This window comes from Nannobrachium achirus (assembly GCF_963921795.1).
Source record: "Nannobrachium achirus genome assembly, chromosome: 20".
Taxonomy (NCBI): domain Eukaryota; kingdom Metazoa; phylum Chordata; class Actinopteri; order Myctophiformes; family Myctophidae; genus Nannobrachium; species Nannobrachium achirus.
In genome coordinates this window covers 37,592,618-37,615,325 of record NC_137827.1, presented here as the reverse complement: position 1 = coordinate 37,615,325, position 22,708 = coordinate 37,592,618, and the positions used below count along the sequence as shown (strand labels likewise).

General features: G+C 42.5%; 3 protein-coding genes across 3 annotated transcripts in view; 2 read left to right on the top strand and 1 right to left on the bottom strand.

Moving 5' to 3' along the window:
* The first annotated feature begins 664 nt into the window (after positions 1-664).
* Positions 665-6,997, top strand: fam177a1 (family with sequence similarity 177 member A1). The gene is made up of 5 exons (XM_080751301.1): positions 665-779; positions 1,906-2,094; positions 2,702-2,768; positions 2,919-3,016; positions 3,414-6,997. The coding sequence occupies exons 1-5, from the start codon at positions 705-707 to the stop codon at positions 3,621-3,623; spliced, it is 639 nt and encodes a 212-aa protein (XP_080607427.1). The 5' UTR covers positions 665-704; the 3' UTR covers positions 3,624-6,997.
* Positions 6,998-7,636: 639 nt separating this feature from the next.
* On the bottom strand, positions 7,637-14,461 carry ppp2r3c (protein phosphatase 2, regulatory subunit B'', gamma). The gene is made up of 13 exons (XM_080751297.1): positions 14,295-14,461; positions 13,343-13,467; positions 12,972-13,076; positions 12,636-12,748; positions 10,880-10,977; positions 10,575-10,645; positions 10,312-10,444; positions 10,113-10,168; positions 9,895-9,970; positions 9,596-9,732; positions 9,043-9,180; positions 8,727-8,786; positions 7,637-7,971 (listed from the first exon to the last, which is right to left on the bottom strand). Exons 1-13 carry the CDS (start codon positions 14,359-14,361, stop codon positions 7,777-7,779), a joined length of 1,374 nt encoding a protein of 457 aa, XP_080607423.1. The 5' UTR covers positions 14,362-14,461; the 3' UTR covers positions 7,637-7,776.
* Positions 14,462-14,697: 236 nt separating this feature from the next.
* Positions 14,698-22,708, top strand: part of LOC308306344 (mitochondrial ribonuclease P catalytic subunit-like) — an 18,541-nt gene continuing 10,530 nt past the window's right edge. The window contains exons 1-7 of the mRNA XM_080751294.1: positions 14,698-14,794; positions 15,293-15,601; positions 16,515-16,656; positions 17,372-17,606; positions 18,270-18,577; positions 19,460-19,507; positions 19,915-20,047. Of these exons, the coding sequence (XP_080607420.1) occupies positions 14,785-14,794; positions 15,293-15,601; positions 16,515-16,656; positions 17,372-17,606; positions 18,270-18,577; positions 19,460-19,507; positions 19,915-20,047 (1,185 nt within the window). The 5' untranslated portion in view covers positions 14,698-14,784. The remainder of the gene's footprint in view (positions 14,795-15,292; positions 15,602-16,514; positions 16,657-17,371; positions 17,607-18,269; positions 18,578-19,459; positions 19,508-19,914; positions 20,048-22,708) is intronic.

Below are 22,708 nucleotides of genomic sequence, written 5' to 3'. Positions count from 1 at the left end.
GATCCTAGAAAGACGAAGCTTATTTCCACAGGAACCACACTTTAAGTATCTCATATAACATTGAAAGACAGACGGATAGAACATAGTACTTTATCTAGGATAATATCAGTTTCAAAAGCATAACATCAAATACAAAAAGCAGAATACAAAGAAAAGGGGGGGGGGGGAGCATGGGGGCTTAGTCTATTTACAAGTCACGGGTAGCTGCTGTCTGAAGGTGATTTTTCATACCAATTTTGAAGGAGGCTAGGGTTTTGCTCTCCTTTAGGGCTTGTGGAAGGGCATTCCACATGTTGATGGTATAGCAGGAGAACGAGTTAGCGCCTTGTTTAGTGTTAAATCTACGCTGATGATACAATACAAGACCTACTAGGATTCAATACAAGACCTACTAGGATTTTTAAACCACAATAAAGCGCAATATTTGTGTACATTGGGGTCCCTTCCTCAATTCTTAAAAAAAAGACAGACAAATAAACACAGTACTATGCAAAAATAACATCGTTAATCAGAAAAAAATATATAATATAAAAATAAGAGAAGAGAAGAGAAGAGAAGAGAAGAGAACCTTTATTGATCTTTATTTTATATTTTTACAATTTCACGTTCTCTCCACTTCAATATATGAGAGCTTTTATTTGACAGTACCAACCCGGATATACTGTTGCTAGTTGTTGTCTTTACACACAGTGACAAAGAAAGAGATGGCAGCAGATTTACCTTTGTATCTCACTAATGTCAACGTTTCACTGGGACAACAAGCCATGGAAACTGAAAAGGTTCGATCTTATATTATGTTTTTGTTTTTAAGTTCCTTACGTTTTTTATTCTGGTTGTCATAGCAATCAGTAGAGTAAATAATAGGGTTATACTTCCTTAGCTCAGTGAGCTAACATAAACTGTCGCCCACAACAATCTCACAACAAGCTTGTTTGTGTTGTAGGAGAGAAAGATTTGCAGAATACGTTATCTAAATGCAGTAGTGGAAAAAGTTCTCACTTATTTTTAAGTAAAAGTATCAATACTGCAATATAGAAACACTCTTTTACAAGTAAAAGTCCGGAATATAATGTATTCATTGTTGAGTAAAAGTATGAAAGAGTGAAAGTGTTGGCATCAAAATGTACAAAATGTTACATGTAAATATCCATGGTATGACATAGGGCTAAAGTGGAGTGGTTCATGTATGTTTTATAATATTATAATTTATATCTGCAAAGTAACTAGTAACTATAACGTTTATAAATGTAGTGGAGTAAAAGTAGAATATATGGAGTAAAAGTATTGGAAATTGGAAATATTACTAAGTACAAAGTACAAATACCTCAAAACTGTACTTGAGTAAATGTACTTCTATGAAATGTAAAAATCCATCTATAAAAGTCTTGATCCAATGCTACAATAATACAGTGTTAGTTAGTAGGCCTTGTTACAAGTCTTGTATTCAAACTTTTACTTATAGTAAACATACAAAATATTGTCTTGGCATCAAAAGTACTAAACATAGTACTCATGCAGAATGTATAGTATAGTCAATATTTTATCATGATGTCTTGAGATTCTCAAGACTAGACATGGACTACTAACCATTGAGTGTCCCGCACTATCTGTACCGAGGTACAGGACCTCTAGACCTACTTCTACAGTGCTGCTACCTTTAAACACATTTTAAACCTGAGTCTTTTTTCTTTGTATAATATTTAAATCCTTTTGAGAAGTCCCAAAGTGACTGCAAAAGATTTCTGCTATTTGTTTAAAAACGCCTAATTGTTTCAAAAAATTACGCAATTTGACTCTTGCTTTGTCAATGCAAACATGCAAACATATGTGTTATCATGCCAATAAAGCTCCATTGAATTGCATTGCATTGAACTGACACGCTGTGGTATTCTGTTCCTGCCACAGAACCCCAGCAGCAGGGCGAAGGACTTTGAGAGTGTGGAGCTGGGCGAGCAGCCAGGGGGGGAGAGAGAGAGGGTGAGGGTGCCCCGGAGGACCATCTACTTCGCCAGCGGAGAGACCATGGAGGAGTACAGCACCGACGAGGAGGAGGAGGAGGAGCCCGTCAAGAAGGACATCCTGCCCGTAGACACGGTAGGCGGACTGTTTGGGATTCTCTCTGTCGTGAGGTCAAAAACGTTGACTGTAATCTGGCAGCGGCGACAAAAGCTACAAAGTGGCCGAGTGTGCGTAAATGAAAAGGGCTAGGTTTAACCCGGTGGTTCTCAAACCTTTTTTGCCAAGGACGACCCTCAAATGTGTATGTTTGGCGGCGGACCCCCATCCGGAAAAAGTTTTTGTGCCAGGGACCCCCAGGAGAGAAGATTTGTGTTAAAAAGAAATCGAAATTATTCTACATTTTTCAAAATGTGTTACTAGACACCTTTACAAACACATTGGTGAAGACATTTTTTGGTAAGGAATTTATTCCAGGACTTTTTAAGATATCCCCCGACTATGGTGAATGGACGATAGGATATCCTGACTAGATTATTTTGCAAGGCATCATGGGAAACAGAGTCTTTTCCATCACTCCCGCCCACAGTAGAGCGCTGGCTATTGTCTACCATGGTAACCAGCTGAGACGTTCCTGAACGTCTTAAGGGTCCCTTGTTAGAGTAGTAGTCTTCATCAGTAGAGTATTTATTATATTCTCACAGTAGCTCTGTGCTCTGATGTGTTTTTCCTCTGATCGTTCCAGTCCAAGCTGACCTGGGGCCCATATTTCTGGTTCCACATGTGGAGAGCGGCCACCTCCACCATCTCAGGTAGACTACCAGTACTGTGATAACTGTCATTCATGTTCACATCTGTTAGTTGCCTCTGTTATCCCCCCAAAACACGAAACACAGCAACTGTGCTACTTGGAACCTACTGACGGTCACGTGTGTTTCTGTGTCTGTGCATTCACTGTGCAGTGTGTGACTACCTGGGAGAGAGGATGGCTTCTCTGTTCGGCATCACCACTCCTAAATACCAGTATGCTATCGATGAGTACTACCGCATAAAGAAAGAGGTAGGAGACCGAAACAATAACATCCTTAGGCCCATATGTTGAAGAGATTCACTGGAAATCTGTTTAGATGTAGCCTACTATATGAACACCAGGACATTTGTTTGTGTTTGAGTCAAGGTAAGCCTGATTTGTACTTTATAATACACTATAGTTTTTCTTTTTTAATCATTTATGTAACTATATGGATGTCATTATTTCAGCACAACCACCAGCTTATGAGATTGTATTGAATATATTACACTCCATTTATTACAGAAGAATTTAGCTGGTGGATCTTCACCCTGGCTCACTCTCATTTATGTGATCATCATAATTCTTAGTTTCAACTTTGCATGTGTAAACAAAGTTTGCACTTAAAGGCCTAAAACAGCCCTGACCGCCCTTCTCCTCTCTGCAGGAGGAAGAGGAGGAAGAGGATAACCGTCTGGCCGAGGAGGCGGAGCTCAGGTTCCAGGTCCAACAGAGACCGGAGGAGAACCTCGACCCCGCCACGGAGCAGCCGGAGCGCACCGGAGCCTCATTCGTCAACGTGAGCTTTGAGCTGGACCCCGAACCCCCGCTCAACACCCCCGACACAAACAGGGTCCCCGCTCCCCTCTCCTCCTGAACACTGACCGCTGCGTCCCTTACAGAGACTTCTAACATGTTTCACTTTGTCAACGCATCTGTCCAATTTCTGTAATCTTTGTTTTGTTTTTTTAAGTGTACATGACTGATACATTGCTATTTTTATATTGTTTCATTTCCTAATAGAACTACAATGTGTGCAGCAGGTGTGGGGCAAATGTTTGAAAAAGGGCTTTTCTTAGTTGCTGGATTGCATCTCTCTCTCTATGAATGTGGTTTTATTTGAATAGTGTTAACGGTATACTAATGCATTATAGTAAGTAAAGAAGCTGGTTAAAAGGCTGAGGACTCTTCTAGGATTTTGGGTAAATGTATTTTAAATTCAGAGTTTATATACTGGAACTCTGTAGTTCCAATAGTTACAGAAATTGAATTTTGAACTATGTGTTTCTCCACATTGAATGGATTGAAAATTAGTTGACACCCAACTCCTAACAGGACAGTAATGCATACCTTTCCACATAATGGTGGTGGAATGCATTGAGAAATCCCATGAATCTTTAGACAATGGTCTTTTATTAACAACAGTCTGGGATAAAGTGTCGCAGCATAGCAATTCAACCCCAATACCTGAGCCTGTACTTCCTGTCTGACGTAACGCCAAGCCCTCGCTTTGTTGTCGTAAGTTCCATGCAGGAAATGAGGAGAACCTGAACTGAGAGGGTGAACTTATTGCACTAAGTAAGAATGCATCATAACTTCAGGTTGAGCCTTTAGAGACAACTAGGTCCTCTCCTCAGTTCCCGATTGTCAGTAATTCTTGTATATGACCAGTTTCCCTCCCCTATGTGAGAAGGGAGGTGTGTGCTATGACACTCACTGGTGACAGATCCTAAGACAGCCTCACTACCACTGGAGAGCTAAGCCATGGGCTAAACTTTAGCTTCTATGACTTTAGTGTATTCACAACAAATTATCACAACCACGTGACCTTTCAAAGTTGGTTTGTCAGCTCGGTTGTGACGACACCCATTTGCAGCCGTTTTGCACTCCTTTCTATTAACTTTCAGCTTAAAGCTTCACTATGTAACTTTCCTCTTCTACCCCGGATTTGAACCCTGTTTCCTGCGCAAGTGCTGACATTTTTACCATTGAGCTAATAGAGCCTGCCTGCTTGCTCATGGGATACATATCGTCGTTGTCGGGTGGAAACCTCGTAACTCCAAGTTTCAAATTTGTACGTTCTATCGCAAAGTAAAGCCCTGCTTCATCATACAAGGCCGTCGCACAAAAGTAGTAAAAACAGCAGATCTACGAGGCGTTGTGTGCTTGCAGATCGGCTGTTTTCACTAGTTAAATCATTTTAAAATGATAAATGCAAAACAAACGGTTATGGACAATTTGGACATACAAGGTTTTCACCCGACAACGACGATATGTAATCTTGACCATCAGGTAAAATTTGGGTCGGATCAGATGCCGTGTCAAGGTGAGACATGACCTTTGACACAATCTAAATGTCTCAATCGATGAGCAGGGAGACTTGAACCACCCCAATTGTATTACATATTATTCATTTTAAAAAGTTACATAGTGTTTCTTTAAATCAGTGATTAAAATGAAGTGATGTGACTTGACTGTAACCCTACTTGACTCTCCAGTGGAGAGGTTTCTATACTGTACCAGTGAATGAGCACACCGCTGGTTGTATTAGCTGTAATGTTACTAGTGCCTGTAGACCATTACATTTGTTTTGAATATTTTCCTGTATAATTTTTTATTTTTGTACACTACAGTGCCCAGGGCTGTCCTTTATGTCACAGCAGCACACTTCTGGTGTCATTTGAGGTCTGATCTGGTTCTTGAATTCAATTCAATTGAAAGGATATCACAAATCAGTTCTCATACGTCGGGAGAGTGTTTTTTTGCAGGTTTTTCAGTCCGAGTGTATCAAAAAAGCAACTGGGTTAAGCACTGTTGGTCCGACCAGTTTAACATTCACCAGGTTGGCAGGTTAGCATTCACCAGCGTTAGTTTTACTGAGGTTAGGTTGGTTTAGGTGTATCTCGACTTTCGGCACCTCTGCGCAGCCAATCACAACCTACCGCTGCCTTAACCCAGTTGCCTTTTTGATGCACTCGGACTGAAAGACCTGCAAAAAACACTCTCCCCTCATAAGTCACTCTGTTGGCTTTGACAGATGTGGGCCCTAACTAGAGGATCAGCTTGGCATTGCAATTAGTTTTGAGCGGTGCAAACCGCTCCTACGTTTCACTTTGTGCATTAGCCAAACATAAAGTAACTGACGTCTTATATCTGATTGAAAATATTCTTTATCAACACAGTCAATGAAACAGTGATACAAAACATGTATTTAAAAAATATAACTGTGTTGATCTACAACCAAAAAGAAATACAAAACAAAGGCCAGTACAATGTCAAAAGATCAGCAGAAAATTGTATACATTATTTATGTTGGGCGTACAGGAGACAGCTGTCGCCCGGGGGTCTTGGTAATCTTGTGTCCTTGACGTTTTAAGTACAACTTGAGAACTCAGTGCCCACTATTAAAGTGTCCTTGTAGAAACAATCCATGCGAGATAGCCTACAAATGTTTATTTTTATTTTCATTATCATCTATGGTACTTCTTTCCTGACTTCTCTGGAGGGGGCTATGTGCATAACGATAGTGGCCTGGTGTTGTTTAACCACTTAACCTCTATATAGGCGTACCTATCGTAAGATGAATAGGGGAAATAGCCGATCTACAAGCAAACATTGTGCCACAATGTGACACAGGAGCTTGTAGAGCAGCCATTGTCACTTTTTTTTCTTTTCTTTTTTTGTTTTTGAGAACGTTCACTTAGAAATGCCCAATATATGTACTAGGCATGCCAAGTTTGAAGTGGTTAAGTCCTAAGACCTCAAGGTTTCTGTATCTGGTCCATTCCAACTCAAATGATGCCATACTTAGTTTTTAAATTTTATTTCAGGTGGTGTCGACACCTCAGTGGATTCATCAGTTCCATGTTTTGTTTTATAGTCAACAGATTGAAACAAACTATTGAAAATAGATGACAACGCATTGTTTCGCGGCACGTTGAGCTTGTAGATCGGCTATTTTCACTACTTTCTTTGAGAGTGTCTTAATGTTTGTTTGTTTAAAGATTATTCAATTTATTTTTAGATTTTTGGTGGAGAGAAATGTATTTTTTAAATGTAGGAAAAGAAAATGGGATTTTCTTTTGTGGGTCGTAAAAATTGGTCCTTGAACCCACAAATGGGTCCTGACATCAGTTGTTTGGGCCTGATCAATGGTCTTGTGACTGAATGGAAGTAAATCTCAGGCATTGATAACCCAAATTGAAATTCTCCACCGTTTCTGGGGCTGACATTCTACAGTGTTCTTCACTTGGATGGCTTTTCACTAGCAACTAGGAACTTGGAACATTGCTGCTGTAATTTACTTTCATTAATTCGCAAGAGCATTGCAATTTACAAGTTAGACATTTTGAAGACACTTGTATCCAGGGCGATGTACAAATGCATGATCGGAGTAAGCCAAGAAGTCATTGACCTCTAGCCTAGCCAATAACATGGGTACATTGTCATTCTGAAACAGGAAACAGCCTTGCTTCTGCAAAATGTTGCCAAGAAATTGTGGAAGCAAACAATTGTTTAGAATGTCACTGTAGCTGTAGCATTAAAAACTCCCTTCACTGGAATAAAGGTCACTAATTAGAAACACTAATTAGAGGGTGTCCATTGAATTTGGTCACAAAATGCAGTTATAAAAGTTTTTTGTATGTGAAGGAGTATGTATAATTAGTTTTTCTTTTTTGTATGGACATTACATTTATTTTATACTTAAATGTATATTAATTTAATCTCAGCTAAATAAACTTTTATTCAAGTTTTGTTCTATTTTATGTCTGTTGATTGAGTCTCAAAGTGTTATGTCCTAAAGTAAACATAGGATCAGTATTATAAAAGCCAAGAAAAATACAATAAAATGATTTCATAGGATTTTTTTATATTTACCTTAGTGTACAGCAATAATAATGCAGAAACATTCCTCTTTTAAATGGCAAACACTGGACAGAAATGTGGAAAAGTATGTACAAGCTCTATCAACAAGAAAATAGCAAAATAAATAGGTTAGAACACAGCTATTTTCAGCCCCCCACCCATGTTCAGGTGTCGTCCATGTCTCCGGTGACGTTGCTGTCACTGTCGCTGGTGACCAGCACCTCTCTGTTCTCATAGGTCCAGAAGCCGTTGAGGTCGATGAGGATGCTGGAGACCGTGTCGCCCTGGCAGCTGTTCACTAGGTCCTGGAGGGTGATCTTGAAGGGGTCCTTGGGCTTCACCATGTCAAAGATCTCATCCTGAGACAGACAAAGAGAGAAAAAGAGAATCAGAATGTTTTCTTTTTGTCATTTTGCCAATTGATTCCTCCCCACACATATTTCTGTGTTGTCACTGCTGTTGTATCCTAATGGCTCCCACCGGGAGGACATAGAGCCTTCGTCCCACTCCTCCCGTCCAACACTAACTCAATTACCACCCTCCCCGCCCGGCTTCCCTCCCCCGAACACGGGCCAATTGTGTTCGTTTAGATGCTGGGCAAAACTGGGTGCACCACGGTGGATTTGAACCCACAACCTCCGTGGTGGTGGGCAGACACTTAACCACTGTGCCACCCGAGCGCACGAGAATCATAATCTGATTTATTTTGTCACATCACGGGTTTACAGGTGTAAATCAGTGGGTGAGACGTTTTCGTGCAAGCTCCATCATTTTCCAAAAAAGAAGAAATAAATAAGTGTGTGTGTGTATATATATACAGTATTTTCTGGACTATAAGGCGCACCTGACTATAAGGCGCACTGTCAATGAATGGTCTATTTTCAAACTGTTTTCATATATAAGGCGCACCTGACTATAAGGCGCACATAATAGACGCTACCGTTGCGTTATGCATCCAACAGATGGAGCTGTGCTAAAGGGAATGTCAATGTCAATGAATGATCCATATATAAGGCGCACTGGACTATAAGGCACACTGTAGTTTTTTGAGAAAATTAAAGGCTTTTAAGTGCGCCTTATAGTCCAGAAAATACGGTATATATGCTATGTGTACCTTGACATCCTGGAAGGAGACAGGCTCCTGACCATGGATCTTCATCTGTTCTTGGATGGCCTGAAACATTGAAAGCATGAAACAGTGATGAATTACTTAGTATACTTGGAAATTATGTCATAAAGAGATTCAGACTGAAGATATTTGTGTCTGTCCTTTGGCTAGCTGCCTGTGTGCACCCATTCATGTTCTGTCCTTGTGTTTCAGTGTGTTTTTGTGACATTTAACTAGCATAGTGGCCGTGTATTTGTATACCTCAGAGTATATATATGTGTGTGTTTGTGTACAGTATATATAGATATACTGCAGACATTACCCTGAAGAAGTAGTTAAGAGAGAAGACGTTGAGGTGTCCTTGGTTTTCCATGTCCAGCAGTTTGAAGATGTACTGTAACGCTGCAGGCTCCTTCCTGTTCTCCAACGCCAGGACAAAGTCTAGATACGTCTTGTAGTCCTGGAGGAGAAAGAGAAGGGCAGTTAGAATATTAAGAATCAGAATCAATCACATTACTAGTAAGGTGGGTGGAGGCTCGTCAGTGTTGCAGTTAAAAGAGAGGTAAAAGGATTAGAGCGTCAAAGAAAGAGATACATTATACAGCGTATTTAAAAACATGTGGGCTGTGATAAATATAGCATACAGTAGGGCCTGTGCAGACTTTAGATTAAAATAAGTTGTGGGTGATATGATGACAAGTGGACAGGTATGCAAAATTGCACATACATATATATGCCAAGTCTACTGAATGGCGGAATCTCAGCACTAATGGGGTATTTTGCTAGCAGCACCTACATAGAACTCCGGGTGTGCTGCTAGTTTAATACAGTCTTTCTAGAGGCCTAGGACATGGCCATAAAGGCGTTATTCATACCATTTCCCCGTCATAGGTGAGGCATTCCTGGAACACTCTGTCCAGGAAGACTGAGGTGAGAGTTCCAGTCCCGTAGCGAGACAGCTCCTCTTTACTCAGCATGCCGTTGTGGTCTTTATCCAGGTTCAGATACTGACCTGGAGACACGGAGTCAGACACACACTTTTGTTAAGATAAAGTATTTTCGGGTGCTACCAACACCTATATCTATAGGTTGCAATGGCATACACATTATGCATGTATGAACATGCGTAGAAGTTGGAAAGCATAAAAACACACTTTTAGATGTTTCTCTTTACCATAGACTCTGAGAGCTGAAGGTGCCGAGAACCAGTTGGATTCTTGACTCTCTTTGGAAAGCTCCTCGTCTCTCAGCTAGGGAGGGAAAGAGAGAGCGACAAGTTGGGAGAAATTTAGTCAAGGAGAGAAGAAAGAAATATTGCCTAGTTCTGTATTCACTTGGTGACCTCGACCTGGGACCGGTGTGTTTGGCAAGGCAATTATACCAATAGCCTACCTCCAAAAGATCATCCAGAAAACTGCACGCCAAGATGTCCTGAATCTTGATCTTCCCTAAAAAGAATAGATGGATTTGTCACAGATATGTTAGTTTTCTTTTTCTTTTTGGATGCGTTCTTTGTCGATGCAGTCTCAGATACCAGATACTGCAGTCAGTCAGTGTGTTGGAGCACACTGTACAATAGCTTGTGCCTCACCTGTGCGGAGGGGGTCCAGGAAGAAGAAGAACTTGCGGACGGCGGTGCAGACATAGAAGGAGTAGAAGGACTTCTCCAGACCATCCAACTGCGGTAGAGTGGGTATCAGCTCTAGAATATAGTTCTCCAAGTCCTAGAAACATAGAGAGAGAGAGAGAGACAGAGACACACACAGACAGACAGAGAGAGAGACAAAATATGAAAATCAACAGCCTATCCATCTAACCATTTATTAATCTATCACTATAAGAAGGAATGCTTACCGATTCTCTGAGGTAACCCTGTCCTGCCACATCATACAGACTCAGACCTATCCTGGTCTGATGTAACCATACTAGAGAGAAAGAGAGACACACACGGTTATGTACAACAAAGTTATTAACAACACCTTCACAATGACACATGTATCATCAGGACACACACCAATAAGGACTCATATTTACTGTTACTGCTGCGTAAGCATTTTGAACAGGCTCTTTTTTTTTATTAATTTGTTTCATGACATATGAATGGGAGGCAAACCCACTTCCAACAATGACGTTTCTACAAAACAAAGAACGATGGGTACCTTTCCTCATGACATAGTTGAAGAACTGCATGATGGAGATTCGGCCGTAGGGATCACTGTGGAACAGCTTGGAGTAGACTTTAGCTGTGAAGAATTGTCTGGAAGAGATAGGAGAGAGCAGAGAGAACATATGGGGGATGTAAAAAGCTGAGGATAGGCCATGGGCCTCAAAGTCTGCTTCCATTGACCACTTTGTTCTCAAGCAACATTATCTCAATGGACAGCTGGACAGACTGACAAAGGTGTGTATCAAAACACCGCTCTAGTTCCAGTTTAGACCCGCCCGCGGAAGCTTGTGATTGGCTGAACTGGAAGTAGGGAGCGCTCCGTTGGGGGGGGCGAAGATGTACTATTCTGTCCATAACGCTACATAAATCCGTAACGGCGCTGAATTGGCTCATGCGACCGCCGCAACGCTCGACACGGTGACTCGCTCGCTGCCGCTCGCTCCGCGGTGTCTCACGTGGCTCATGGTCGCCTGAGACGGCACGCCTCCGTCATCTCCACCGAAAACCCGCCCTTGGTCTATTGTTGGAACCGGTACGGTGTTTTGATTCACGCCTGACAAAGCCATCAACAGAGAGATGAGGAGGAGAAAATAGGTCATAGCCTCCGTAAAGAGAATTGCTAAAATAAATAATTACCTCCCACTCTCACTGTGATCGTCATAGTGACATTATTTATCATGATTTACGTCTGATGATTTTTGCAAGGATCATTGGTGGTTGATCAAGTAATATTACCAATATTTGCGACCGTCAGGTCGCAGTTACTATCAAAACCTCCACAAACTGTCAGTCCGTCCGTCAGTCAGTCCGTCCGTCAGTCAGTCTGTCTGTCACACGTCACATGTCACACTTTTGCCCTGCTCATATCTCCGCAACCGTTGCCCCGATCCATGCCAGATTTTGCACACACACTCCGGAGCTCCAGGGACCCCCAGATCCCTGGGGGACCCCCAGATGTAAAAAATGACCAAATGTGCAAAAATGACCAAATGACCACCCCAACGGGGCTGCTCACGGGGAATTCCCGGGGACCACCGACTCCTGGTGCTCCAGAATGGATGCAAAAGTGGTGGCCCCCCCAGTGGAGGACCCCCTGCCACTGCAGCGCACATAAAATGCCGTAACTCGGGCTAGGAGCGACCGGGAGAGCCGGGGCCGGTACCTATTCGTCCGCCTCGGTGGTGCGGAGACCCCACCCCTCATTTCTCACATGGCCCTCTTCTAGCGCCACCATGTGGCGGATTCTTGCAAAACACATTTTTGGACACTGCTCCTACAATTTTTGCCCTAAAATCACTGAAATCGGTACACAGTATGTCTACACTCATGTCATCAACATGGATCTGGCCCATATAGCGCCACCTTCAGGCCGATTTTTTAAAACACATTTTTGGACACTGCTCCTACAATTTTTGCCCTAAAATCACACAAATCGCTACACAGTATGTCTACACTCATCTCATCAACATGGATCTGTCCCATATAGCGCCACCTTCAGGCCGATTTTTTCAAACACATTTTTGGACACTGCTCCTACAGATTTTGCCCTAAAATCACACAAATCGGTACACACTATGTCTACACTCAGCGCCACCATCAGGCCGATTTTTTTCAACCACATTTTTGGACACTGCTCCTACACATTTTGCCCTAAAATCACGCTGCGACCTGACGGTCGCTTATCTCCCGATTAGGGAGTCTTACTGGTAATATAATCTTGAGTTTGACTAGGTTTCTTTTGTACTCACTTGCATTTGGGCCCGGCCTTCTCCCTGACTTTCAGGAAGGCCTCATAGCTGATCATGGCCTCCTCTCCAGTCAGTGGAGGCACCTGATGCTTATCCAACAGGAACCACAGGTTCTAGACACAGACGGACGAACAGAAAGAGAAAGACAAAACTAGTTAGACACACAGCCGGCCAACTGGCAGACAGACAGGAGGTGACAGAGGTAGAAAAACCAGGCATTATGTACAGTATATAGAAAGAGCACCTTATCGTGTGATATCTCACTGTGTGTGTGTGTGTGTGTGTGTGTGTGTGTGTGTGTGTGTGTGTGTGTGTGTGTGTGTGTGTCTGTCATACCTGTAGCTCCTCATTGTCCAGCAGCTCTCTACTCTTCCTCTGCAAAAACACAGCTCTCGACTCCTCTCTCAGCTTCTGCAGAACAATCTCATCCTCTGCCGGCAACTACAAAAGCAAATCACCATCATTATCAACAAAATGACAACATTTTACCTTTATTCAACAACTTCCTCTTCCGTCCTGATAGCTACTGTCAATTCAATTTGGCAACAACTCCATATAATAACAATGTGGACATCATTCAGTAAGTTATCGTCTTCAACATTAAAGCACATGAGATCAATATGGAGGTGTTTTGAGCACAGAGCTGCGAGGAACTGAAGTTAACATAGCCTACACTGGACTATATAAACATGTTAATAACATGATACCCTGTAGTAGAAGCGTGGGATGTTCTTATAAGAGCTGTCTCTGTTGCTTCCTCCTCTCCATTCAGAGTAGAACTTGGTGAACAAATCAGTCTCTTCTGCTTTCTTCTCCTCTTCGCTTCTCTCGTCTAGACGCGCGCACGCACACACACACACACACACACACACACACACACACACACACACACACACACACACACACACACACACACACACACACACACACACACACACACACAAGTTGATTGATTCATTGATTAAATACAGTTAAACAGTTCACATAAAAGCACAGAGGACAGAGGTTCCGTTTTATCCAAAGGATGCTAAAAGGATAAACCCATGAAAGCACTGTGGCTTGTTTCCATTGGGGTCCTGTGTATTCAATTCATCAAGACATAAATTCAGTTAAAATTACTAGAATCTATAAGGTCTCAAATCGATTGATAAACATTGTTCCACACTGAAACCTACAACCAGTGGTAAGTAACTTAATTACATTTACTCAAGTACTGTACTTCAGTACAGTTGTGAGGTTTTTGTACTTTACTGGAGTATTTCCAATTCCAGTATTCACTTCTACTACTCCACTACATCTCGGATCCAAATGTTGTACTTTTACTCCACTATATTTATTTGAACACTTTAGTTACTAGTTACTTTGCAAATATAAATTGTAATAAAACAGACATAAACCACTTTAGGCCTATTTTATACATAGGCAAATAGCAGACAAGCTCACAACGCATTTTGAGTACTTTTACTTTTGGTGCTTTAAGTACATTTTGATGCCAATACTTTGTACTTTAACTCAATTCCAAGTACCATTTTGAACACAGACCTTTTACTTTAGACAATGTATTTCTAGATTAGAGTATATTGATACTTTTACGTAAAACATTTGAGTATTTTTCCACCACTGATACCAAACTCAAACTGTCAATCTAGTTGTTCTCACCCTTTTTGGAGTTGGCCAATCTCCTTTTTAAGACATCTGACCAGTTGGACGGCTTGTCTTGTTCCATCCTCGCTCTGAACTAGCGTCAGTTTGTCATAAATGAGACATTTTTATCGAAAACAAATACGTATAAAATAACCTCAATGGTAAAAACAAACATTTACACGTCGCTCCAAGCGTTCACTAACATAGTCTACATCCCATAGCCCGGAGGGGCGTTGATCAAGACGCGATTGGATAGTTGATCGTCGTGGAGATAACATCGTCCAATGACAAGGGGGGAACGCCTTGTTGGATAAAAAAAAAATGGCCAATCACAGCGTGACCATGCCGCCGGGCAATGGGATCGTAGATTCTACAACCGGAACACAAACTGGTGGCGAGTGTAGATGACGTCATAGTATGCGACTGAAGTCATGCTTCTCTGAAGTTTGTTTGGATTTGGGAATAAAGATACATTAAGTGATCAACAAGTTGTATCTATAAAGTGATGATGATACGTGAGTCGTATTTAAGGACCGATAACTACAACTCTTTCTGTCTTCTGTCAGGAGAACAGTCTTGCATTTCTGGGCCTCTGGCTAAGATTTTTTGAATAGCAAGTTAGCAGCAGTAGATTATTTAGCTAGTTTGTTTTGAAGGGATTATTATGGACTTTACTCTTCTATATTGTTATGTTTGTAATTTTACTTTCTTGTCGTTGTTTAAAAATATATATAAATCAGTATGTCATGAAGAAATGCTCCTCTTCTTGTAGTGTTATTTACTAAGTAGCTGTGTTGTTATTATCACACACCTTACCAAGGATCCATGGTCTTTCCAAAGCATCCTTTTGTTTTAGCTGTATCAGACAATTGACATGGTTATATACAAACAATGAAGTTATCATGTAATGCTCTCAGTTATCAGATAGATACTATTACAACACATGATGGTCTCCACCTTGATGTATAAATCAAAGATATGCCTGCAGCTAACAAACCCTCTCCTCCATCAAGGAAGCTCTGGTTTCTACACCTTGAATGCTGTGGCAGCGTCCCTGTCGTGTCTAACACGAGCTCTGTGCAGCAATGGAGGGGCGAGAGGTGGGATCCGTAAGATGACCGACAGAAAGACTGATGGACTGGCAGACAGCCCCAGGCTGCAGCAGAGAGCTTCCTTCCCGAGTTCTGTGTTTGCTGCTGGGACGGCGAAGAGGACGGCAGAGATGCTGAGGAGAAAGGAAGCCCTGGCGTCCCTGGGTGATGAGGAGGAGGAGGAGGTGCAGAAGGAGGACCAGGAGGCTGTTGGGAGACGGGGACACGCAAGTAGGGGAACCATCTCCTCTGTTTTTCCTTATAAACAACTGCTGACTAGACATGGTTGCTGTCTTTCAGCAGCACACATCCCTTAGGCTAGCCCCATATAGAACCTCACCCTCCGCTGGCGATCTGTTGTTGATGAGGTCCTATGGACTATCTGCCCGCTGTTGGGGACTTCCTCCACGGCGGCGGGGATAACCCTTTTCGCGACCACAAATCCCCAAAAATAAGGGTAGTTCCGTGCTCCCAGAGTATGATTTTCCTTCCACCGGCACATGAAAAGTATACGACGCCGTTGGGAAAACGGTTTAAATCGCTTATTTAATCAGCCTGCCATGTTTTCCCATTCAACCCAGAACTCCCCCAGCGGCAGTTGCCGGTACTGCTCCCTATTTTGCTACAATGCGAAGGGAGCAGTACTGGCACCTGCCGCTGGGGGATTTCCGGGTTGAATGAGACTAAATAAGTGATTTAAACCGTTTTCCCAACGCCGTCGTATACTTTTCATGTGCCTGTGGAAGGAAAATCATACTACCCTTATTTTTTGGATTTGTGGTCGTGAAAAGGGTTATCCCCGCCGCCTGGAGCTAACAGATCGCCAGTTGAGGGTGAGGTTCTATATGGGGCTACCCTTAGGCCTACTTACACCGGCACACTGTTCAACACAAGCACAGTTTTGACATTTGGCACGGATCGGCCCACCCACACACACACACAGACCCTCTTCTAGACAGGTTGCCATGCCGTGAAAAGCCCCAACCTCTGTTAGGCAGGTGTCAATTCAGCCCTTTCCATTTCCGTATGGGTGCTGCCATCTTACACTCTAAACTATGTACAGTAGTAAAGCAGGTCGACCGCAAGGAAATGTAGAGGAGTTGCATTGAAAGTTAAATTCTCCAACTTGTCTTTGTTTTGCCAGGGAAGGAAGAGCCTCCGGAGCGCCCTCTGTCTGTGGCTGAGTGGAGGCAGATGAAAGAGGCGTCGTTTAACCCGAAGAGCTTTGATGACCGCATGATGGCATCACTAGTGCGCGCGTCCAGAGAAGAGCTGGATGTCGCCAAGTGAGCAGAGAGAAGAGTGTGTGTTTGTGCGTGCGCGCGTCGTGCGTGTATTAGAGCCCGACCGATTCCACATATTTGGGTCTGATGGCGATCCCAAATTTTGGAGAATCTTAGACCACTGATTACCAACGTTTTAACAGATAATTTGTCAAAAAGTGCTCATATGTTCTAAACAATTTGAAAAACGAATCAAAAGTAGCAGATCCCCAAGCCGCTTCATTGGGGGCATGCATGCAAGTGGCTAAATATGTATTTTTTAGACACAATAAGCCCTTTCCCAAGATGCACCACAGTCTTTCATGGGCAGATGTGACTTTTATAGGGGCTGGTGTAAATAGTAACAAAGAAATTGCCGGCTTATTGTGTCTAAAAAATACATATTTAGCCACTTGTATAGATGCCCCCACCCACTGAAATCAAAATACTGAAATCGTTAAAGCAATAGAAAGCAGTAAATGAAAACATTTTAACTCTCATCTTTTCTTTTCTCTAATTACAATCTAAAATATGAACCCTTGTTGTAAAAAAACAAACATGCTTCCACCTGACAGAGACGATATATAGTTAATATTAATTTATGAGTATTTATTTATTCTCAATTTGCATTCAAACAAACATCCCCCAAACTACAGAAAAACATGTAGTCAGATATAATTCTCCAGATGTCATTTTATTCTATTCCACGTTTAATCTTCTTTCCATCTTGCTGTTTTAGGTCCCTGCTGTCGTTCGTCGCCATGGAGACCGGGACCCTCCCTTACAAGCTGCTGCTGCATTATCTGACCGTGTGCGTGAAGGGCGGCCATGACGGCGAGGTGGCGGACGTGTACAAGATAATGCGCGCACGTTACCCGTTGCTGGAGACGGGCGCCTGCAGCCTGTTCATCCAGTCCTTCAGCCGGACAGAGAGGTGGAGGGAGGCCATCGACATCCTGCATGAGATTAACAAGGTTATTATTACCAGTGGTGGACAGTTAAGCCCCTACAAAGCCAAAGTGCAGTAACTACGTTTTCTTTGACACACCAACTTATTTGTGTATCCCATAGAAGGTCAAATTATCCTTTGTGATGTTGGGGGATAAACAATTACCTCACAAACAGATTATATGCCAATATCTAATTTGGCTGACCAGTTGAAACACTTTTAAACCCATTTATCATTTATCAGTTAACAATTTTTTCATAGTTACTGCACTTTGGCTTCGTAAGTACATTTAACATTTTTGAGTATCTGAACATTACTTGAGTATTTGTGTTTTTGGATGCTTATGACTTTCACGCCACTACAATTCAAAGACAAATATTGTATTTCTAGGAAGAGAAAAAGTAACACCATTTCAAATAGTGAAAATAGCTCACAACCCATTGTGATGCAACGTGTTTGTAGCAGAGTGCTTCCTGACTGTCTGATTGGATTCAACATGGATAAAGCATAATAAGCATTCTTCAGGTGTTGGATAGATACTGTTGTAAGTATAATATACAGTAGCCTATTATGTCAGTCCTATATCAAAAAATGTAAAACAATTATCGGACAGATATTATTGTTGCAAGGCCGACCACTGCCATAGTTGGACTGCCAGGGTTTATGTGTAATATCAACATTCCCACAGGTAACCCTCCCCTCATCTCGCTACTATGGTAAAGTCATCTCCGGAGCCATTATGCACGGCGATTCAGCCACGGCCTGGGCACTCTATGACGAGCTTACCAACAAGGGCCTCAGCCCGAACCAGGAGACCTGGGAAGTGCTGTTCAGGGGAGCACAGAGCGAGGCGGAAAAGGAAGGGAGTGAGGGACCAGGGAGCGTCTCCCAGTCTGAGCAGCAGGAGAGGCTTCTGGGCATTCTGCACAACATGAGAAACGACCAGGTGTATCCGCAGCAGAGACTAGTCAACGCCATCAAAACCTGGTTTGAAAGGTACGACTGCAGAGTAAAAATAAGGGACCTTCAAGGATGCTCTGGTGGCCCTTCACCGTAGAGGCTAGAGCCAAATTCCAATACTCAAATTCCCACCCTCCTCCGACCTCCATCCTCCAGCATGGTGTTGTTACAGTGAAATTGGTGGCCTTCCGAAATACGTGACCATCTTGTGGACTTACAGTAACACAATGTCAATGTCCGAACGTAAATCGCAGCTCTTTGTTCCCATTAAGACCTGTGTGGACCTGATTCTACAAATGCCTTCTAAATCAGTAGACGTCATTGCCTGGCTCCAGCCCCTGAATCGCTAGCCACTCCCATTAAAACATTTGTTTAGGCGATTCAGGGGTCTGGTGACTCTCTCAATGGAGAGGCTTGCTTGTTTGAAAATCTGTGCAGCAAATCAGCGTTTTTTTTTTCGACTCGATGACGTCGGGGCTTCTAAGCAACGTGGGTGAGGTTTTCCAAGAACTCATGTCCAAATAACGCAGCGCCGGACCGTACCGCACATTTCCAAACATAAAAAAAAGCGGCGGTGCCCGCCGCGGTAACATGCGATGGTATCGATCTCACTATGAAACATCAGTGGGGTGTGTAAAGGCTCATTCATACTCCAGAGAAGGTGAAGAGCAGTTCACCGGGGTCTCACTTCACCCTAGTATGACTTTAGAAAACTACACCGCGCTGAACTGCTCTTCACCTTCCCTGGAGTATGAATGAATGAACCTTCAGGAGGAAGAATAGCGTGTTCCACATGTATTGCAGTACATCCTCCCTTTCATGATGTCTCATAAACAACCTTTTTTTTATAAAAAAAAAAAAGAAAGAAGAATTAACTGCTTTTTTGCTCTCCTCTGCTGTCTCTCATTTCCTCTCCAGTCTTCCAGGACAGAAATGGAAAGCAGGTTGGACCACCGTCACCCCCAAGTAAGAACATGTTCACTAATTCACTGCACTTTGTTTGTGTGTATTATTAAAGAAAAATATATTAAAGAAAAATAAGAAATATATTTCAGCTTACAAAAATCTGTCCAAAAAGATATGCTGAAGATGTGTTTTTGGGGACTATAGACACATTTCCATATAATTTACACAGTATATATATTTTTTATTTTTAAAAACATTTGACGTATGGATATGCTTGTGTCTGAGTACAGCTTGATTTCACTTTTTGTGTGTGTGTGTGTGTGTGTGTGTGTGTGTGTGTGTGTGTGTGTGTGTGTGTGTGTGTGTGTGTGTGTGTGTGTGTGTGTGTGTGTGTGTGTGTGTGTGTGTGTGTGTGTGTGTGTGTGCGCGTGTGTGTGTTTGTTTGTGCGCATTATGTGTGTATTTAGGGGTGTGTGCAGATGTTGTGGGTCCTTGTTAGAGTCCATTCAACTCACTTCTGAGGAGTACCAACAACTGAAAGACGTAGTAATGACTAGCGTCATCCAAGGAAGAGATGTCTTCAAGAAGACTACGCCTGAGGTACACACACACACACACACACACACACACACACACACACACACACACACACGCATAAGAAAGTGAAATCCAGCTACTATACTGTGTGTAATTCGATTAATTCATAAATGATAACCGTGACTACAGTAAGTAGTGATTCCTTTCCCTTTAGGCATAGCCTGCAGCCCATATCCTACCCCACATCTCCACTAGATGGTGTCATGTGTACTCGTAAAGCAGCCTGTCTATTGAGATTGATAGCAGAATGTTAGCCCTAGTGCTGCTCATAGCAGCCGCTTTCACTTCACTTCATGATAACACATTGGGACAATCATTGTCAGTGAAAAGTGTCTCTTGTCCTATCAGCAGTCACTGCAGATCAGCAGACTGGACAATTTAGTACAGTACTCGTTTTCATTTCAAGGACCCTCCTCAAATTGATGTGTATTTGGCCACGGACCCCCATCTGAAAAAGGTTTTACAAATTACAATTTAGTAGACGCTCTTAATCCAGAGCGACTTGACTATCAATAGCAAGGTACATCGATATATCAACATCTTTTTTGCCATGGTACAAACAGTCACCTCCTGTGAGCTTGTACATCTGCTAAGAGCCAATGTGTAAAATATGGATAAAGTGGTTAAAATGATTGAGGAACCCTGGGGGTCCCTGGGACCCCACTTTGAGAAACACTGCAGTATGCCACTTCTGCTGTGACCGGATGGTTTTCCATCCACCTGTCAAGCAGATATTGCTCTAGGGTGTGTAGTCACATTTTGGGCATATTTGTTTGAAAGAAAATGTCATATGAACGCTGCACGCACCCTCAAATTGAAACTGCATGTTTAGGGGCACCTCCAAAAGAGCTTTAACTTCTGACCTTAGGGCGTGCCAGAAAACGTCCAAAAGGGTCCTGGCGGCTGCAAGTTGCAACCCACGACTCTCACAGCCCTGGGTAGGCCACCCGGCCTGGCTGAGATATGCGCTCCCTGGTGCACCCCTACCTAGTTATTGCAATTCTATCACCCAATTCATTCTTACCCCCGATCTTTTTTGTCTTTTTCTTTCTTTCTTTTTTTCTCATCTTTTTGAATGCGATGCATCATAATTCACTCTCAGTTGCATTTACATCTCTCTCATTGCCTCCCTAGCCTCACTTATTAGTTAAATGTATGCTTTGTGGGGGAGGGGCTTTCCCGCCGTGTTTTACTTCCAGCGGTTGTATGTATAAGTCAATATGGCTATAAATATGCAGAATAGAGCTTATAAATTAGTTTCAGCACCTGTCCTAATGAAAGGGAATCTCCAAGCAGGATATGAGTGTATACTTTGATAGTGTGTTCATCCCTCACTTCTCCATATTAAGCCTGTAAACTTGGTTTGCGTGCCGGTGTGTCACGCACAGGAAATAGCAGATCTACAATCTCGCAATGTGTTGTGCTGTGCTGTGAGCTTAGTTGCGCGAAAATAGCCAATCTCTAAGTATCTTATATTTACAATTGGCTTAACGCCGCATCCCACTTCCAAGCCCGTGCACGGCCACTCTGCATCCACTCCAACTCTACTTCGACTCAACGGTAGGGAGAAGAGCGTAAGGAATACCGCCCAAAACCCTATGCCGTCCGCTCATTCGCTAGAGAGCAAGAGAGAGAGAGAGAGAGAGTCTCAGGTTACAAGAGGGAAGGGGGGGGGCCGAGAGAGAGAGAGAGAGAGAGAGAGAGAGAGAGAGAGAGAGAGAGAGAGAGAGAGAGAGAGAGAGAGAGAGAGAGAGAGAGAGAGAGAGAGAGAGAGAGAGAGAGAGAGACTCAATCGCTAGGATCAGGGGCGTCACTTGGGTATGGCAGGGGTATGCAGCTACCGGGCGCGCAGCAGCGAGAGCCTGCATTCTGCTACCTCCCTTCTCTCTGTGCTCTGCTCTCAAGACAAGTAGGAATAGGGAAGAAATAGCCAACCAGCAACCAAGCTTTTCTTCTGGAATTAACAAACTAGAATCCACTGTTACTGGGCTAGCTAGCCGAGAGCCTGTATCTTACAAGAAGCTCGCTGCCCTTCGGGCCACTCACCTCTAGAGTTCACAGCAAGATACTGTCTGTCTGTCTGTCTGTCTGTGTGTGTGTGTCTGTGTGTTGCTAAAATGAAAACATTGAAATAATGAAAATAAAACATTGGCAGGCCTATTATAGTAACTATAATAACACAATTAGGCCAAAACTTTTTTTTATTCAAAACACTTTTTTTTTTACAAAAAAATGATTTTTTTTCAAAAAAAAAATAATAATAATAATTTTAACTTTTTTTTTATTTTATTTTTTTAAAAGCGGGCGTGGACTCTAGATGTGAGCGGCCCAAAGGGCCGCGAACCTCTAGTAAATCACAATTCAATCAGTCACCCTCTGCTGCATCACCCCCTGCACATCCTCTATCACAGTGTATATAGCATGTATACAAGTTCATAGCATGTCACTTCTTGCCGTGCTATGAGCTTGTAGATCTGCTATTTTTGGAAAACCTTGAATCTCTTTGTAAATCTTTGAATACATTATATATATATATATATATATATACTGTATATCTTATTTTTTAATAAAATCTTTGCTTCTGGAGGTCTCATGGCACCAAATATTTTTGAGATGGGGATCCGCAGCCAAATACATTTCGGGGGTCTTGATGTGAAAAAGTTT

Bases quoted from the DNA above. Each gene is read 5' to 3' on its own strand.
- fam177a1 (XM_080751301.1), top strand. From the start codon at position 705: ATGGCAGCAGATTTACCTTTGTATCTCACTAATGTCAACGTTTCACTG. The intron at 780-1,905 runs GTTCGATCTTAT...TTCCTGCCACAG, and splicing joins AAGCCATGGAAACTGAAAAG to AACCCCAGCAGCAGGGCGAA. The intron at 2,769-2,918 runs GTAGACTACCAG...TTCACTGTGCAG, and splicing joins GGCCACCTCCACCATCTCAG to TGTGTGACTACCTGGGAGAG.
- ppp2r3c (XM_080751297.1), bottom strand. From the start codon at position 14,361: ATGGAACAAGACAAGCCGTCCAACTGGTCAGATGTCTTAAAAAGGAGA. The intron at 12,749-12,971 runs GTATGACAGACA...GTCTGTGTCTAG, and splicing joins TGGACAATGAGGAGCTACAG to AACCTGTGGTTCCTGTTGGA. The intron at 10,978-12,635 runs GTGAGTACAAAA...TATCTCTTCCAG, and splicing joins AAGGCCGGGCCCAAATGCAA to ACAATTCTTCACAGCTAAAG.